Raw genomic sequence first — 21,262 nt, 5'->3', positions numbered from 1 at the left:
TATAGACTTTACTTGAAAATATTTAATTTATTGATTACACTTTTGTTGCAGTTTGGTAAGATGTGGACTGTTTCCTGACATGAGTCGGTAAGCTTAATTATTTGAGGGGTGGGTGGGCTTCTGATCATGGCATAATTTATGCATGATTTTCTTTTTATTTAGATATTAAATTAGATTTACGAATGTTTCAGTTGAACATAATGTTTATCGTCGCTGCATATTTTGATAACGAACTTTCAATTACATTTTCCAACTTTACAGTAGCAGTTAATGATACTTTGTTACACCTTACAGAAAACTGGTCAAACTTACGGAAAAAAATCAACTGCCTTACTAAGACGAACTCATCAGGGTTGGCATGTCTGGGTCATGTATTATCATCATCATTATCAACCCAGGCAATATATTATCATCATCATTATCAACTCAGGTCATGTATTATCATCATTATCAACCCAGGCAATATATTATCATCATCATGAACCCAGGCAATGCATTGTCACCATTATTATCATCCCAGGCCATCAGTTATCATTATTAATTCAGACCATGTTTTGTCATCATCAACTCAGGCCATGTACTATCATCATCATCATCAACCCAGGCCATGTATTATCATCATCAACTCAGGCCATGTATTATCATCATCAACTCAGGCCATGTACTATCATCATCATCATCAACCCAGGCCATGTATTATCATCAACAACTCAGGCCATGTATTATCATCATCAACTCAGGCCATGTACTATCATCATCATCATCAACCCAGGCCATATATTATCATCATCATCATCAATCCAGGCCATATAGTATCATCATTATTATCATTCCAAGCCTTGTATTAGGATCATTATTATCATCCCAGGCCATGTATTCTCAACACGTTCAAGCAGAAAAATAGCATGCTCGGTCTCAGAATCCCCAAAATCTTATAAGATATCTTGCATACAACTACATTATGGAAATATGATGATCAAGTTGAGGGACTCCAAAATCTTACATGATATCTGTCATAAAGCAACATTATGGAAATATGGCGATCAAGTTGAGGGACTCCAAAATCTTACATGATATCTGTCATACAGCTACATTATGGAAATATGGCGATCAAGTTGAGGGACTCCAAAATCTGATATGATATCTGTCATACAGCTACATTATGGAAATATGGCGATCAAGTTGAGGGACTCCAAAATCTGATATGATATCTGTCATACAGCTACATTATGGAAATATGGCGATCAAGTTGAGGGACTCCAAAATCTGATATAATATGACTTAGGCTGCACCTTTGTCATTTAAATTTGGCAGTCTACTGGGTAGGATTCAATTTTAGCAAAAAATGGAAATGTCTGCAGCTCCAGCTTCATTCTAATTTAGGTACAGAATGTGAAGGTTCTGTGATTCAAGCTTCACTCTTATCAAGGTACATAATGTAAAGCTGTGATTATAACTTCATTCTAATTAAGGTACACAATGTCAAGGTGTAATTCTAGCTTCATTCTAATTAAGGTTGAGAACATCAAGGTGTGATTCTAGCTTCATTCTAATTAAGGTTGAGAACATCAAGGTGTAATTCTAGCTTCATTGTAATTAAGGTTGAGAACATCAAGGTGTAATTCTAGCTTCATTGTAATTAAGGTTGAGAACATCAAGGTGTAATTCTAGCTTAATTCTAATTAAGGTTGAGAACATCAAGGTGTAATTCTAGCTTCATTCTAATTAAGGTTGAGAACATCAAGGTGTAATTCTAGCTTCATTCTAATTAAGGTTGAGAACATCAAGGTGTAATTCTAGCTTCATTCTAATTAAGGTTGAGAACATCAAGGTGTGATTCTAGCTTCATTCTAATTAAGGTTGAGAACATCAAGGTGTAATTCCAGCTTCATTCTAATTAAGGTTGAGAACATCAAGGTGTGATTCTAGCTTCATTCTAATTAAGGTTGAGAACATCAAGATGTGATTCTAGCTTCATTCTAATTAAGGTTGAGAACATCAAGGTGTGATTATAGCTTCATTCTAATTAAGGTTGAGAACATCAAGGTGTGATTCTAGCTTCATTCTAATTAAGGTTGAGAACATCAAGGTGTAATTCTAGCTTCGTTCTAATTAAGGTTGAGAACATCAAGGTGTAATTCTAGCTTCATTCTAATTAAGGTTGAGAACATCAAGATGTGGTTCTAGCTTCATTCTAATTAAGGTTGAGAACATCAACGTGTGATTCTAGCTTCATTCTAATTAAGGTTGAGAACATCAAGGTGTAATTCTAGCTTCATTCTAATTAAGGTTGAGAACATGAAGATGTGGTTCTAGCTTCATTCTAATTAAGGTTGAGAACATCAAGGTGTAATTCTAGCTTCATTCTAATTAAGGTTGAGAACATCAAGGTGTAATTCTAGCTTCATTCTAATTAAGGTTGAGAGCATCAAGGTGTCTATCTAGCTTCATTCTGATTAAGGTTGAGAACATCAAGGTGTAATTCTAGCTAAATTCTAATTAAGGTTGAGAACATCAAGGTGTAATTCTAGCTTAATTCTAATTAAGGTTGAGAACATCAAGGTGTAGTTCTAGCTTCATTCTAATTAAGGTTGAGAATATCAAGGTGTAATTCTAGCTTAATTCCAGTTAAGGTTGAGAACATCAAGGTGTAATTCTAGCTTCATTCTAATTAAGTTTGAGAACATCAAGGTGTGATTCTAGCTTCATTCTAATTAAGGTTGAGAACATCAAGGTGTGATTCTAGCTTCATTCTAATTAAGGTTGAGAACATCAAGGTGTAATTCTAGCTTCATTCTAATTAAGGTTGAGAACATCAAGGTGTGATTCTAGCTTCATTCTAATTAAGGTTGAGAACATCAAGGTGTAATTCTAGCTTCATTCTAATTAAGGTTGAGAACATCAAGGTGTGATTCTAGCTTCATTCTAATTAAGGTTGAGAACATCAAGATGTGATTCTAGCTGCATTATAATTAAGGTTGAGAACATCAAGATGTGATTCTAGCTTCATTCTAATTAAGGTTGAGAACATCAAGGTGTAATTCTAGCTTCATTCCAGTTAAGGTTGAGAACATCAAGGTGTGATTCTAGCTTCATTCTAATTAAGGCTGAGAACATCAAGGTGTGATTCTAGCTTCATTCCAGTTAAGGTTGAGAACATCAAGATGTGATTCTAGCTTCATTCTAATTAAGGTTGAGAACATCAAGGTGTGATTCTAGCTTCATTCTAATTAAGGATGAGAACATCAAGGTGTAATTCTAGCTTCATTCTAATTAAGGTTGAGAACATCAAGGTGTGATTCTAGCTTCATTCCAGTTAAGGTTGAGAACATCAAGATGTGATTCAAGCTTCATTCTAATTAAGGTTGAGAACATCAAGGTGTAATTCTAGCTTCATTCCAGTTAAGGTTGAGAACATCAAGGTATAATTCTAGCTTCATTCTAATTATGGTTGAGAACATCAAGGTGTAATTCTAGCTTCATTCCAGTTAAGGTTGAGAACATCAAGGTGTGATTCTAGCTTCATTCTAATTAAGGCTGAGAACATCAAGGTGTGATTCTAGCTTCATTCCAGTTATGGTTGAGAACATCAAGGTGTGATTCTAGCTTCATTCCAGTTAAGGTTGAGAACATCAAGGTGTGATTCTAGCTTCATTCCAGTTAAGGTTGACAAGCACAAGTTTCTTACAGTATGAGCCTGAACTTGAGTTGCTTGCTCAATATATTTAGATAATATGGGACATGTTAAGTCATGCATTAACCATTGGTGTTGGAGATCATTTTATTGAATGAACACAGCACTATGTTTTATTAGAACAACTGACATAATTCAGTTTGTTTTCCATGAAAGTTTATTTGTTTTTAAGTTAAATAAAGAAGTATTATGGTCATAATCTCACTAAGTATTAGCATATTGCAGTTGTATCTAGTATGGACTTTAACTCATTAAGTATCAGAATATAACAGTTGTACCTAGTATGGACTTTAACTCACTGAGTATCAGCATATAATAGTTGTTCAGGTATGGACTTTAACTCACTAAGTGTCAGTATATAACAGTTGTAACTAGTATGGACTTTAATACACTAAGCATTAGGATATAACAGTTGTACCTAGTATGGACTTTAATTCACTGAGTATCAGCATATAATAGTTGTTCTAGTATGGACTTTAACTCACTAAGTATCAGTATATAACAGTTGTACCTAGTATGGACTTTAACTCACTGAGTATCAGCATATAATAGTAGTTCTTGTATGGACTTTAACTCACTAAGTATCAGTATATAACAGTTGTACCTAGTATGGACTTTAACTCACTGAGTATCAACATATAACAGTTGTACCTAGTATGGACTTTAACTCTCTAAGTATCAGTATATAACAGTTGTACCTAGTATGGACTTTAACTCACTGAGTATCAGCATATAATAGTAGTTCTTGTATGGACTTTAACTCACTAAGTATCAGTATATAACAGTTGTACCTAGTATGGACTTTAACTCACTGAGTATCAACATATAACAGTTGTACCTAGTATGGATTTTAGCTCATTAAGTATCAGCATATAACAGTTGCACCTAGTATGGACTTTAACTCACTAAGCATCAGCATATAACAGTTGTTCCTAGTATGTACTTTAACTCACTGAGTATCAACATATAACAGTTGTACCTAGTATGGATTTTAGCTCATTAAGTATCAACATATAACAGTTGTACCTAGTATGGACTTTAACTCACTGAGTATCAACATATAACAGTTGTACTTAGTATGGACTTTAGCTCATTAAGTATCAGCATATAACAGTTGTACCTAGTATGGACTTTAACTCACTGAGTATCAGTATATAATAGTTGTACCTAGTATGGACTTTAACTCACTAAGTATCAGTATATAACAGTTGTTCCTAGTATGGACTTTAACTCACTGAGTATCAACATATAACAGTTGTACCTAATATGGATTTTAGCTCATTAAGTATCAACATATAACAGTTGTACCTAGTATGGACTTTAACTCACTGAGTATCAACATATAACAGTTGTACTTAGTATGGACTTTAGCTCATTAAGTATCAGCATATAACAGTTGTACCTAGTATGGACTTTAACTCACTGAGTATCAGCATATAATAGTAGTTCTTGTATGGACTTTAACTCACTAAGTATCAGTATATAACAGTTGTACCTAGTATGGACTTAACTCACTGAGTATCAACATATAATAGTTGTTCTAGTATGGACTTTAGCTCACTAAGTATCAGTATATAACAGTTGTACCTAGTATGGACTTTTTACTCGCTAAGTATTAGCATATAGCAGTTGTACCTAGTATGGACTTTAGCACATTAAGTATCATCATATAACAGTTGTACCTTGTATGGACTTTAGCTCACTAAATATCAGCATATAACAGTTGTACCTGGTATGGACTTTAGTTCATTAAGTATCAGCATATAACAGTTGTACCTAGTAAGAATTTTAACTCACTGAGTATCAGCATATAACAGTTGTACCTAGTATGGACTTTAACTCACTAAGTATCAGCATATAACAGTTGTACCTAGTATGAACTTTAACTACCTAAGTATCAGTATATAACAGTTGTACCTAGTATGGACTTTAATACACTAAGCATTAGGATATAACAGTTGTACCTAGTATGGACTTTAACTCACTAAATATCAGCATATAACAGTTGTACCTGGTATGGACTTTAGTTCATTAAGTATCAGCATATTACAGTTGTACCTAGTATGAACTTTAACTACCTAAGTATCAGTATATAACAGTTGTACCTAGTATGGACTTTAATACACTAAGCATTAGGATATAACAGTTGTACCTAGTATGGACTTTAACTCACTAAATATCAGCATATAACAGTTGTACCTGGTATGGACTTTAGTTCATTAAGTATCATCATATAACAGTTGTACCTAGTATGGACTTTAACTCACTAAGTATCAGCATATAAAAGTTAGCCCATAATGAAAAAAATTAAGATTGTGAAGAAAAGTTTGCAAGCAATACAGAAATCTTAGCAATATAACAATCCACTATTTTCAGCATTTTTTCGACAACTTTGATTGGTTGTCTAATCATGACCTATTCTGTCTTGATAAATCCAGTGATAAAACACAGTAGATTTATGAATTCATTTTGTGCTTTAAATCACCTGGAAATAATATATAAATGTCTGTTCAAAACAACAGCAATTTTTTTTTAAAAATCAGTGTATAAATAACTTCAAACCATCCTCAAATATCAGATATGTGGCAACTCTGCTACAAATTTGTATGCATATTAGCTAAGCTCTAAAGACACTGACATCATTAAACAGATCAAGAAATTTATAGAGCTAAGATAACTGCAGCTACTTCAACCACTACGCTTTGCTGGACTCTAAATAAGAAACGTACATTAATTAGAGCTTACAATTTTTTTTTCTCTTGTCATACAGGCACCATATCTGTGTTGAAGTCCCAGTCAGTCAAACACTGTTTAAACAGCTTATTCCCAGTCTTCAGCAAGGTCAATGCATAAAGGTCATCCCAGTTTTATTCAATATCGGAATCAACGAGCAAGCCACACTTGCTGAGAGGTAAAGCATGTAGGGTGTATTGTTTTCTTTGCTACAACAGACTTGTTTTGTGGTCCTTACCAAGAACTAACCAATACCCAGACATTTTTCTCATGCACTTGATATTCATGTTTTGTCTTAGTTGTTGTTGTTGTTGTTGTGGGGTTTAACGCCATTTTTCAGCACACGATAGGCTATACATGGCGGCCAGTATTAATGGTGGAGGAAGAACCCGGGAAAACCCCGGAAAGAACCACCGACCCACGAGAAGCTACTGGCAAGCTTTCTCACATACCCACATTGGCTGAATCTTAGACTCGAACCGCCGCAGACAGAGGTGAGATGGCAGTGATCCGTAACGAAGAGCGCTTTAGACCACTCGGCCACTCGGGGCCCCTTTGTCTTAGTTGAAATTGTTGTCAGATTTTAAATAAATGCAGAATTTTTTTATACTGTGGAAATGTCTTATCAGGAACTCCAATTAGTCAATGAATAACTTGTTTACGAAGGAACAACTTTGAAACATAATTACGAAGATAGATTATACATGTATTGGACTGAAATTATCACTTTTCTATACCACAAAATTAGCAACATTTAAATAGTTTATAAATTGGGTCCCTCTATCTCAAACAGCCATGTAAAGATAACCTGCTTCTAATTTCAGTAATATTTTTAACTGTTAAACTGCAACAAGAAAAGATCACACAGATGTATTTGATTGTAAACAAGTGCTAAAGATAGTGATATTCATTCATACAAAGCTATTTTTTGTCAAGTGAAAAGTATTCTTTATTTAGTGGTCTCTGAGTACAAAGTCCCTCTATAGACATGCCACCTTCTTGGAAGTTGTGTATTTGGTATTTGTATGGATGTCATTATCAAGTCCCTCTATAGACATGTCACCATCATGGAAATTGTGTATTTGGTATTTGTATGGATGTCATTATCAAGTCCCTCTATAGACATGTCACCACCATGGAAGTTGTGTATTTGGTATTTGTATGGATGTCATTATCAAGTCCCTCTATAGACATGTCACCACCATGGAAGTTGTGTATTTGGTATTTGTATGGATGTCATTATCAAGTCCCTCTGTGGACATGTCACCACCATGGAAGTTGTGTATTTGGTATTTGTATGGATGTCATTATCAAGTCCCTCTATAGACATGTCACCACCATGGAAGTTGTGTATTTGGTATTTGTATGGATGTCATTATCAAGTCCCTCTGTGGACATGTCACCACCATGGAAGTTGTGTATTTGGTATTTGTATGGATGTCATTATAAAGTCCCTCTATAGACATGCCACCTTCTTGGAAGTTGTGTATTTGGTATTTGTATGGATGTCATTATAAAGTCCCTCTATACACGTTATAAAGACTTGCAAAAATGGTACTAACAGCTGCCTTGCTTTGCACTCAGCATTAAGAGGTTAGTTTTAGGACTGGTCAGCCTGGTGTCGGGATAATGTGACTGGGTGGGACATCATGCTACATGTCTGCGGTATGATGCCCAGTGCTAGACATCACTATAAACTGTCACACTGCAGGCATCGTAGTGATATGACTGAAAATTTGTTAAAGCTACGTTAAAAGTCCAGGTCACACACACACTCATTATAAAGTCCCTCTATGCACATGCCACCTTCTTAAAAGTTGGGTATTTGTAAGGATGTTGTTATAAAGCTTTTCAGTATACTAACACTTAATGGATGTGCATATGGTTGTTGCTATAAAGGCCCTTGGTATACTGCTGCCCTTAAAAGATGTATGTGCCTATGGGTGTTGTTATAAAGTCCCATGGTATACTGCTGCCCTTCTTGCAAGATGGTTGTGCCTATGGGTGTTTCTATAAAGTCCCATGGTATACTGCTGCCCTTCTTGCAAGATGGTTGTGCCTATGGGTGTTGTTATAAAATCCCATGGTATACTGCTGCCCATCTTGCAAGATGGATGTGTATATGGTTGTTGCTATAAAGTCCCTTGGTATACTGCTGCCCTTAAAAGATGTGTGTGCCTATGGGTGTTGTTATAAAGTCCCTTGGTATACTGCTGCCCTTCTTGCAAGATGGTTGTGCCTATGGGTGTTTCTATAAATTCCCATGGTATACTGCTGCCCTTCATGCAAGACAGGTGTGCTTATGGTTCTCAACAAGTTGTTTGAATTTTGTTATATCATTACTGAGTTTTTCCACTTAATTTACATCTTTGGTTAATTAGAGCTTGAATTATAATGAAAGTTCACATCATTAAGTACACTATTCCAATACCAATGTATTTCAGATCATTTCTGAAAGGTAGAACATCAAAATATGTGGCAGTTAAATCAGAGATAAACAGAAATTCTAATGCCATTCTGACATAACTTTAGCTGCAACTTGGTATCATAAAGAATTTAATTTAAACACTTATTTTTCAATAAAATGTTCAGTTGAGTTTTAGAATGTGAGTAACTGACTTGTATTTGAAGATATTAATGGAGTTTTTTTGTCAATTTTACATGCTTTGCTCATAAAACTCATGTTTACATGTTGTAACAGCCTTGCTGGAACATCATGCAATGTTTACATGTTGTAACAGCCTTCCTTAAACATCATGCAATGTTTACATGTTGTAACAGCCTTGCTGGACCATCATTATGTTTACATGTTGTAACAGCCTTGCTGGAACATCATGCAATGTTTACATGTTGTAACAGCCTTGCTGGACCATCATTATGTTTACATGCTGTAACAGCCTTGCTGGAACATCATGCAATGTTTACATGTTGTAACAGCCTTGCTGGACCATCATGCAATGTTTACATGTTGTAACAGCCTTGCTGGAACATCATGCAATGTTTACATGTTGTAACAGCCTTGCTGGACCATCATGCAATGTTTACATGTTGTAACAGCCTTGCTGGACCATCATGCAATGTTTACATGTTGTAACAGCCTTGCTGGACCATCATGCAATGTTTACCTGTTGTAACAGCCTTCCTGGAACATCATGCAATGTTTACATGTTGTAACAGCCTTGCTGGAACATCATGCAATGTTTACATGTTGTAACAGCCTTGCTGGACCATCATGCAATGTTTACATGTTGTAACAGCCTTGCCGGACCATCATGCAATGTTTACATGTTGTAACAGCCTTCCTGGAACATCATGCAATGTTTACATGTTGTAACAGCCTTGCTGGAACATCATGCAATGTTTACATTTTGTAACAGCCTTGCTGGAACATCATGCAATGTTTACATGTTGTAACAGCCTTGCTAAAACATCATGCAATGTTTACATGTTGTAACAGCCTTGCTGGACCATCATGCAATGTTTACATGTTGTAACAGCCTTGCTGGAACATCATGCAATGTTTACATGTTGTAACAGCCTTGCTAAAACAACATGCAATGTTTACATGTTGTAACAGCCTTCCTGGAACATCATGCAATGTTTACATGTTGTAACAGCCTTGCTGGAACATCATGCAATGTTTACATGTTGTAACAGCCTTGCTGGACCATCATTATGTTTACATGCTGTAACAGCCTTGCTGGAACATCATGCAATGTTTACATGTTGTAACAGCCTTGCTGGACCATCATGCAATGTTTACATGTTGTAACAGCCTTGCTGGAACATCATGCAATGTTTACATGTTGTAACAGCCTTGCTAAAACAACATGCAATGTTTACATGTTGTAACAGCCTTGCTGGACCATCATGCAATGTTTACATGTTGTAACAGCCTTGCTGGACCATCATGCAATGTTTACATGTTGTAACAGCCTTCCTGGAACATCATGCAATGTTTACATGTTGTAACAGCCTTGCTGGAACATCATGCAATGTTTACATGTTGTAACAGCCTTGCTGGACCATCATGCAATGTTTACATGTTGTAACAGCCTTGCCGGACCATCATGCAATGTTTACATGTTGTAACAGCCTTCCTGGAACATCATGCAATGTTTACATGTTGTAACAGCCTTGCTGGAACATCATGCAATGTTTACAGTTTGTAACAGCCTTGCTGGAACATCATGCAATGTTTACATGTTGTAACAGCCTTGCTAAAACATCATGCAATGTTTACATGTTGTAACAGCCTTGCTGGACCATCATGCAATGTTTACATGTTGTAACAGCCTTGCTGGAACATCATGCAATGTTTACATGTTGTAACAGCCTTGCTAAAACAACATGCAATGTTTACATGTTGTAACAGCCTTGCTGGAACATCATGCAATGTTTACATGTTGTAACAGCCTTGCTGGAACATCATGCAATGTTTACATGTTGTAACAGCCTTGCTAAAACAACATGCAATGTTTACATGTTGTAACAGCCTTGCTGGAACATAATGCAATGTTTACATGTTGTAACAGCCTTGCTGGAACATAATGCAATGTTTACATGTTGTAACAGCCTTGCTAAAACAACATGCAATGTAAGGCTACCTCACTACATTGTAGGTTACTTTTATGGATTCCCTGAACAGTGTAATAAAAAGGAACCAATATAGAGTGCTATCATTGTGGAGCTTGTATCTAGCAATATAGAGTGCTATCATTGTGGAGCTTGTATATAGCAATATAGAGTGCTATCATTGTGGAGCTTGTATATGGCAAATTGCAGACATATTTCTGATATCAAAAATATCAGTAACACCATCAGAGTTCTTGCATTTCATAAACTGTGAAGGTACATCAAAGCAAAATACCCACCTGAGACTGTGTTCTGTGCAATCCTTGCTAAGAACAGTTCATAAGTAAAATAAATATAAATGGTCAGACATAGTTAAGGGCTCCATTATTCTCAAACCAATTTTGATAGAACCTTGATGCATCAAACACTTGTATCTGTGTACATCCATTGGTATGTTCACACGTCCATCCACGACCTACATTAATATTAGTTTTTTTTTCAGTTTGTAGCTGACAAGGCCAAAGGTCAAGTGACCAGTGCCCTAATATTCATCATGCATTCATCAGCAATTGCTGTTTGAAACTTCTTCTAAAACGCACTGGACCAATTTTGACCAAATTTGCCACAGGGCTCCTAGAGCTTTCAGATTTGAAAAATTGGTGCCAAACCACTATCAGTTATGAATGTCATTACTACAGATGCTGAAATTGTTTAAATGACGTCAAAATCTGCTGATCAGGATGATTTTCAATTTGATGAAAAGCATAAAGACCTTTCAGGTTTGTAGAAATGATAATGATCTGCCTGCAAACATAACTAGCTACTGTTATTAAAAATAGAAAAGCCACTGTTACTAAAATTGGGAAACTTTTAAATGACTTCTTCACCAAAAACTGCAGAATAGAATTTGACAACTGTATAGTATGCATCCTGACCTGAAAACGCTTCAGATTTGTTCAGAAAGCATCCTGACATGACAACCCTTTGTACAAATGATGATAATTCACCAGAAGTTGACCAAACTCAACAAAACATGATCTGTTTCGAGGACATTCAACTAATGCTGATATACCATGAAATTTGGCCACCATTGCAAAAAAAATGAAAAACTGACATCTGGACCAAAACTGCTGAATAGAATCTGAAAAATCTTTACAAAAAGCATCCTGGTATGAGAAACTTTCAAATTGTATGATTTTTGCCACACCACCATCACATGTGACCACCATTTCTAGAAGAAGTAAAACCTATAAACCACTTCTTTTATTGCATGTCTTTAAGAAAAGGACATTCATTAGACTTTGACAAATTTGTCCAAAAAGTATCTTGACTATCATTTTGAAATTTGTTTGATTTATGCCAAAGTGCCATCAAATACAGTTTCTGTGGCTTAAAAAGACAATTAAATGACAGAAAGTGTCCTGGCATGAAGACCTTTAAAGCTTTACAAAAGATGTGAGGCTACCATCAAATAAGCCACCATCATTACTAAAAAACTGAAATATTGAAATGATTTCTCAAAAGATGCCAAATAGAACCTGACGAGATTTGACTGAAAGCATTCTGCATAGAGGGTTTTCAACACTGCATAGAGGGTTTTCATCACTGCATAGAGGGTTTTCAACACTGCATAGAGGGTTTTCAACACTGCATTTAGGATTTTCAACACTGCATAGAGGGTTTTCAACACTGCATAGAGGGTTTTCAACACTGCATTTAGGGTTTTCAACACTGCATAGAGGGTTTTCAACACTGCATAGAGGGTTTTTAACACCGCATAGAGGGTTTTCAACACTGCATTTAGGGTTTTCAACACTGCATAGAGGGTTTTCAACACTGCATTTAGGGTTTTCAACATTGCATTTAGGGTTTTCAACACTGCATTTAGGGTTTTCAACACTGCATAGAGGGTTTTCAACATTGCATTTAGGGTTTTCAACACTGCATAGAGGGTTTTCAACATTGTATTTAGGGTTTTCAACACTGCATAGAGGGTTTTCAACACTGCATAGAGGGTTTTCAACACTGCATTTAGGGTTTTCAGCACTGCATAGAGGGTTTTCAACACTACATAGAGGGTTTTTAACACTGCATAGAGGGTTTGCAACACTGCATTTAGGGTTTTCAACACTGCATAGAGGGTTTTCAACATTGCATTTAGGGTTTTCAACACTGCATAGAGGGTTTTCAGGATTATACAACTGATGCTTCTCCACAATTAAAACTTACCATCATTATAAAAACAGAAAGATCTTGGAAAGACTTCTTATCCAGAAACATTGAATAGATTTTGAGCAATCTTGGCAGAAAACATCCTGGCTTGAAGACCTTTCAGATTTGTACAAATGATGCCAATTTAGCAGCAAATGTGGCTACCATTGCTAAAAGTAGAAACACATCTTCAAATGACTTCTTCTCCAAAACTGTTGTGTATAATTTGAGCAATCTTGATAGAAAATAACATGACATGAAGTCCTTCACAAATTTAAACAGATAATGCCAATCTGTCATCAAATGTGGCCACCACTGCTAAAAAATGTGGACATGTTCAACTTCTTGTCAAAATCTACTCAGCTGAATTTGGCCAGATTTATCGAGAGTATCCTGGCTTTTGTACATATGCTCTGAATCTAGAAGTTGAAAAATAATTAAACAACTTTCTTTAAAATGCATGACAGAGCTTGATCTACATTGACGCAAAGCATCCTGGCATAAGGGCTTATCAAATATTGGACAAATGGTACATTTCTGCCTTCATGTATCAATAAAGACAGAAAAACACAAGAAATCTTAAAATGTGTCAGTAGCAATCAATGACACTGAAAGAAATTTCAACAGATAGCCTCTTGATGACCCAGATTTCTTGGCATACTGTTTTTCCATTTGACAGTGTTGCAGATGTTAGGTAGGTGAGCAGTCTTATGGCACTTTCCTTTAATTTCAGTACCACTTGGGCCTTTTGTTTGACTTTCCTTTAATTTCAGTACCATTTGATCCCACCCTCTTGAGATTTAAAATATCCTTCAGTGGCACAGGTTTCTTACAGCTGGAGTCTGGCATTTATTAAATTCCTGAATGGTTTCACTGTACACCTGCATTTTTAGAGTATTAACTATGCATGTTAAAAATTAATATCTTTCATTATTGGACATTTATTTTGAATTCTGACTACAACCAGGAGCATTCATACATGGAGTTCAAGTTTTAGTACATACGTATTTCAACAGACTATACCTTTTGCTTAACCAAATATAATCATGTTGGATTTCTTTTCAGGTTTGGTAATACTCATTTGCAAGATCAAACAAATGAAGAAAGCCTTGGAAAACTTTATAAGTATTTTGAAAAATATAAGGAAGTCATTGGAGATCCAGGTAGGGATATCAGTATTATGATATTGATGATATTTGACAGCTCTGAATTGCACACACTTGAGTGCGGCAGGTAGTAAACTAGTCTTAGCTTAAAAGTTGCACACTTGAGTGTGGCAGATAGTAAACCAGTCTTAGCTTAAAAGTTGCACACATGAGTGTGGCTGATAGTAAACCAGTCTTAGCTTAAAGTTGCACACATAAGTGTGGCTGATAGTAAACCAGTCTTAGCTTAAAAGTTGCACACTTGAGTGTGGCTGATAGTAAACCAGTCTTAGCTTAAAGTTGCACACATGAGTGTGGCAGATAGTAAATTATTTATAAGGGGATAGATGCTTCACTTTTTGGACTTGGACTTTGAGCAGACATGTTAAAAATGAAAACCACAAGGATTCTGTTGTCAGATTTTTCAATAAGTTCTTGGAGTAACATTGCTTCAACTGTTGTATCAAAACAAGAAAAGTCATTCATTTGTGCAAAGGAACTGTCTATTGGTTACAAAGGAACTGTCTATTGGTTACAAAGGAAATGTCTATTCGTTACAAAGGAAATGTTAGTTGGTGACAATAGAACTGATTGGAGCTGAAACGTTATTAGAACTGCTTGAGTTACAAGGATGCAAAGCTGTTGAATATTGCTAAGTATGCCACTTATTACCCTCACATTTCTGACAAGAGCTGTAACAAGCTGTTGTTGACACTGATGGCTAACATCATACAAAGCTGTTGAATATTGCTAAGTATGCCACTTATTACCCCCACATTTCTGACAAGAGCTGTAACAAGCTGTTGTTGACACTGATGGCTAACATCAGACAAAGCTGTTGAATATTGCTAAGTATGCCACTTATTACCCTCACATTTCTGACAAGAGCTGTAACAAGCTGTTGACACACTGATGGCTAACATCATACAAAGCTTAATAGATTGTTTGTGTGTTGAAGTAATGACATGGAATATGTGATGTGTTAATCATTGGACAGCTTTTTGTTTATGTAAAGTTTATAAACAAATTTAAACATCAAATCATATTTTACTGGTACTTTTACTTTAGAAAGATGCTGCATCCATAACATGTGCTTATTACTGTATTGTCTGAGACATATTTTTTTTTGCACAAATATTTTTGTTTATGGTCTGATGGGGCTGATGTGACATTTGGGAGTAAAAGTGGTGCTGTTTAGGGTCTGCTGGGACCAGTGTGATTTTGTTGGAGGAATGGTGGTTGTTCTTTATGGTTGGATGGGGCAAGTGTAATATGTGGGAGTAAGAGTGGTGTTGTGTAGGGTCTGCTGGAGCCAGCATGATTTTGTTGGAGGAATGGTGGTGTTGTTTAGGGTCTGCTGGTTCAGTGTGATATGTCATATGCATAATGCACAGATTGTCATTTTGCATCTGTCAGGATGCTTCTAACAGATGCAGCAGTACAAAGGCACACTAATTGATCAATATGACTACTTCAAAGCATCATCTATCATCAAGAAGTTATGGATTGGAAAAACAACAACAGGTTATGGATTGGAAAAACTACTGTAACAAGAGGGTATGGTTTGGCAAAACTACAAGAAGTTATAGATTGGAAAAACTTCAAGAAGTTATGGATTGGAAAAACTACAAGAGGTTATGGTTTGGCAAAACTACAAGAAGTTATAGATTGGAAAAACTACAAGAGGTTATGGTTTGGCAAAACTACGAGAAGTTATAGATTGGAAAAACTACAAGAAGTTATGGGTTGGAAGAACTACAAGAAGTTATAGATTGGAAAAACTACAAGAAGTTATGGGTTGGAAGAACTACAAGAGGTTATGGTTTGGCAAAACTACAAGAAGTTATAGATTGGAAAAACTACAAGAGGTTATGGTTTGGCAAAACTACAAGAAATTATAGATTGGAAAAACTACAAGAAGTTATAGATTGGAAAAACTACAAGAGGTTATGGTTTGGCAAAATTACAAGAAGTTATAGATTGGAAAAACTACAAGAGGTTATGGTTTGGCAAAACTACAAGAAGTTATAGATTGGAAAAACTACAAGAGGTTATGGTTTGGCAAAACTACAAGAAGTTATTTAGGAGCATGCTACTAAGGCCAGGCAAATGAATGAAATACAGTAATTCTCATAATACAATGGAATTTGCAAAACATGGGTAGCCTTGAAGACTAAAATGAAATCCTATGACAAAACCAAAGATTCCAAGACAACAGACCTGTGGAAATCTCGATCTCAGTCAAGTTCATTGCCATAACGTGGGTACTGATGGACACTATTCTAGTCATAATGAAGTTTAATCTGGGTTTTCTTTAATAAAAATTCTTGACATTTCACTAATTCAACCAGCTGTAGGCAGAGTTTTTTCTAACCTTGAATATTTAAAATCAAATGATGGAATTGATTAATGTTGCAAACATTTTTCAGAATACTGTATGAAATAAGAACTGTTCAGCTGTGTAGTCTATTTTCCAGACCATGGCAGGACTGGGGCTGGAACAATTGAAGATCTGATGAAGCAGCTCCACTACAATGTATATACCAAGAAACCTAAAAATGTAGAAGTCCTTCGCCTTGCGGCTGAGGTAAAGTTATTTTCGGCAGTTCTGTTAATTTAAGAAAGAAGGTGCAGTGGTTTCCATGAGAAAGTTTATATTTCAGCTTAAGAAATATAAAGTATTTGCTGGTCTATAATGTGCACCTAGTTGGAAAGGGTATTCAGATCTGTCATTCCATAATATGAACCAGCAAAACAGGGTCTGTGCATGTACCTTTACATGACATCACACATGTATAGACACACACACATATTTATTTGTCAAGGCTCGTGAAATTTTAATGGCCCCTGCCAGGCTTTTTAGAAAATGAATTTGGCAGCAGTATTGTTCTGAAATTTAATATATAAACATTCAAATGTGATATAAGAAATTGTGACAAAAAAATAAAATCTTTATGTACCTAAATATTATATATGTCATTTGACCTAATTATTATATATGTCAATTGACCTAATTATTATATATGTCATTTGACCTAATTAGTATGTGTCATTTGACCTAATTATTATGTCATTTGACCTAATTATTATATATGTCGTTTGCCCTAATTAGTATATGTGTCATTTGACCTAATTATTATATATGTCATTTGACCTAATTAGTATATATGTCATTTTACCTAATTATTATATATGTCATTTTCAGTTCTGGATTTGCTACTGATAATATTATCCTTGATTGACAGGTTTCCTGAAACTAATTATTTATAAAAACATTTTTCCTTCGAAATACTATATCCCAGGTTATCACTTAGCAACAGTTTTATTTCACTCTACTGTTCTTTTCCTTTTAAATATGTTACCTGATAGTAATACCTTCAGGGTATTGCCACTACCTGACAAATCTAGCACTCCCAGGCTACAACTTATAGTTATGAAAGCTAACATTTGTGCCCGTTGACACCAGAATTGGTGCCAAGTCTTGTGAATACTTTGTTATTTCTGCCACTTGTTCCAAGTAGTTCGCTATGAGAGACGTTGCAAACCATCATCAAGAAGCTATTCAAGATTAGAGTAAGTTGGAGGAGTTTCTTTTTGCAGGGAAGTATGCTCACCTATATATCCAACCGGCCTCTTTCTTTGGCAGACAAAGTATTTCTTTCTGTCGTAGAATTACATGTCATAAACATAGGCACCCTTCTGTACTCATTCGCACAGGTTCCTGGTGCACCCCCTTGTCTAATGACATTGATATTATGGTTAATAGTATTTTTTTGTTGTGTAAAAAACTCAGTACACCCTCTTGTCGAATGACATTGATGTTGTTGTTGTTGTTGTAGGGTGTAACACCATTTTTCATTACATGATAGGCTATACATGGCGGCCAGTATTATGGTGAAGGAAGAATCCAGGAAAACCCTGGAAAGAACCACGAACCCACGAGAAGCTACTGGCAAGCTTTCTCTCATACCCACATTAGCCGAATCCGAGACTCGAACCCACGCAGACAGAGGTGAGATGGCAGTGATCCGTAATGGAGAGCACTTTAGATGACTCAGGGCCCCACTGACAATGATAATATGTTTAATAGTAGTTTTTTATTGTGTAGAAAACTCAGTATACCCCCTTGTCGAAAGACATTGATAATATGTTTAATAGTAGTTTTTTATTGTGTAGAAAACTCAGTACATCCCCTTGTCTTATGACATTGATATTATGGTTAATAATAGTTTTTTATTGTGTAGAAAACTCAGATTTGCAGCAGTTGTTTTAATTGTTGCTACATGTGTGTTACTATAACATGCAGACAGGTATTTGTTTTATGACAGATGCCTATTAGTCATGTTATGTATATTTGATTTAATTTATATTTGATTTAATTCAATAGTTTGTTAGTTTAAATTTTTTAAATATTCCATTACATGTTATTATAAGGTAAGTTCTGTTTGACCTGACTGTTATAATTTAGGAACACTGTATCTAGTTGCTGACCTTGATTCAGAACCAATGGCAGTTCTGGTAAACAACTTTTTTAAATTTTTATTATTCTTTCCCAGAGTAAGAGCCTGGTCCAGAGTTCCATTGGGTGACTTAGTAATCAAGAAGGATTAACCATCATTTAAACTACTAACACAGTCTGTTTGAGCTACTGACCTATTGGTTGGTTTACACCGATAACTGCAGGACTCTAATGTCAATAAACTTTTCTTTTCACAGCAATGCCAACCATCAAATTTAAGGAAGACATTCTGTGAAACACATGCACCAATATTTTACATAGAAAACTCTAGCAGTAGACAGAGACATTACAGGCCTGTGAATCTCGAAAACCTCCTCAATACAGATGAGATGGAAGTCCTTTAATGAACACAACAGTTGGTCATGAATGTCATAGCAGTAGATTTCATGTTGGACTTAGTCTTGACATCAGCAGATAATGGTTTATCATTTCCCACCATGTCTTCCACAAGACATGTGTGGTAGTCTGTCTCCCAAATGGCACAAATGCTCTTCAGAGCTGCACAGCACATTGCTGGTCAGTACCTTAATAGCATGACCCATATAAAACTGATGGAGTGAGAAACAGTGCTCCATGCTTTAACCTCTCGAACACACCACCACAAAGTCAAACTAAGATCACAGCAATTCTCTGTACCTTCTTTTCATTGTTCAGGTGGAGTAAATACATAAGCAAGCCACCAAAGAAACACGTCTCCCACAGACACAGCCTCAGAGACTATGACGATATTTTCAGGGAAAGAATCAAAAGAATAAAATGGTTTTCCCATGGATACAGAAGACAGGGAAGCAATCCTATCCATCCTACACATGTAGAAAGCCACAGTTCTCAAGAACAAATATAGACAAGACAAGAAGCAGACAGAAGGAAATAATCTCACACCAGTTTTTCTCCATGACAACCTCCATACAACAAGAATTGACAACTGTCTCACACAACCATTATATATATCATGGTAGGGGGAAGGCTTCTAGTTTTAACAGTTCATTGAAAACATGTTTGCCATGACAACCTGCAAGAGTTTTTATAGAGCCTCATTATTATGTTCAACACCCCTCCTCCACTGTCCAGATTACATTCAGCTTTAAACATCCCCGAAGACCCATTCAAGGCAAACATCCTAAAGCAAGAAATCAACAATCTTCACAGAAAAGAGCAATAAAGATCATTGTTCACAGTGTAAAATCACTGGGCTTTTGTTCAAGACTGTTCCTGGCCAGAATGGCCAGTCACACTCTCTAACCAGTCATAGACCTTAAAGCACTCTCAATCATTTCATATATGCACTGTGGTTCAAAATGGAAACACAAATGCTATTCTGGAGGGAGACTTTGCAGTCAATGAAGATGTGCAAGATATATATCTATATGTCTCAAAGCACAAATCATCAGCTCACCCTGATGAGACTGTCTTCCATTTCAGAACACTCCCTTTTAGACTTGGCATGAGTCCCTGGGCTTCACATCTTTACATCTGTTATGGACACATCAATTCCATTTCAGAACACTCCCTTTTAGACTTGGCATGAGACCCTGGGCTTCACATCTATACGTCTGTTATGGACACATCAGTTATGGACATTGTAATGGCTCACTTGAGGATCATCTCCACATCCATTATATCCAACTACATGTACCTGGATGACTTTCTTCACAAACACCAGTTGATTTATATTTTGAATCAAGACATAAAATCCCGTGTTACTCTCCTTAACCTTGGATTCCTTTTCAATAAGGATAAATCTGATATAACTCAACATTTCATCTGAACAGAGTATTCCTCTCCCAGTAATGCATGTTTAAAATCAGTTCAATAGTGGCTTCATTTCTTATACAGAACAGACTCTTGACTTGAGAATTCTTATGCCTACTAGGTGTACTCATTGTGGCAGCAGACTTCATTGTCTTAGGTTATGTTTTATGAGGTCTTTACAAATTACACCATTATTCCAATGGATGCAGAACTTTTTTTTGCTGGTTGGAACAAACACTACCAGTCTCCATGCACATGAGGTCCCATCTCAGAAAATGTGAGAAACTTACTTGGCTTATGTTAGGTGTTCCCTTGCAGGTACAGCCTCAGCAGCTGATGATTTGTACAGATGCTATCACAGTGGCTTAGGGTATATATCTAGAGATGAAAGCCATACTGAAAGTATTTCATTGGTGGCTGGAAAATCTGCATTAAAAGGGAGTCCTCATTTTATCTAACAACTCCAATTTGGAGAATTATCAAAGAAGGCAAGAGGGAACTAAATCCCCAATCCTCTGCATTCTTGTTTAGGACTTTCATGGGTGGTATCATCAATGATGACTCCACATACAAGTTTGTCATGTTGTGGACAAAATAAATGTATAAGCAAACTTGCTGTCCAGAAGGAGTCAA

At 36.0% G+C, this 21,262-nt stretch overlaps 1 protein-coding gene across 3 annotated transcripts in view; it reads left to right on the top strand.

Moving 5' to 3' along the window:
- The window catches only part of LOC149796326 (inositol polyphosphate-4-phosphatase type I A-like), a 127,039-nt gene that overhangs the window by 89,495 nt on the left and 16,282 nt on the right, over nt 1-21,262 (top strand). For all 3 annotated transcript variants that reach the window (XM_089960982.1, XM_089960981.1, XM_089960983.1), the window contains 4 exons: nt 52-87; nt 6,465-6,605; nt 14,279-14,376; nt 16,836-16,945. In XM_089960982.1, the coding sequence (XP_089817108.1) occupies nt 52-87; nt 6,465-6,605; nt 14,279-14,376; nt 16,836-16,945 (385 nt within the window). The remainder of the gene's footprint in view (nt 1-51; nt 88-6,464; nt 6,606-14,278; nt 14,377-16,835; nt 16,946-21,262) is intronic.

The sequence above is a fragment of the Sinohyriopsis cumingii genome, chromosome 6, assembly GCF_028554795.1.
Source record: "Sinohyriopsis cumingii isolate HCF-2022 chromosome 6, ASM2855479v2, whole genome shotgun sequence".
Taxonomy (NCBI): Eukaryota; Metazoa; Mollusca; class Bivalvia; order Unionida; family Unionidae; genus Sinohyriopsis; species Sinohyriopsis cumingii.
The sequence above is the reverse complement of the archived record's forward strand: the minus strand, read 5'-3'. Positions and strand labels throughout refer to the sequence as shown.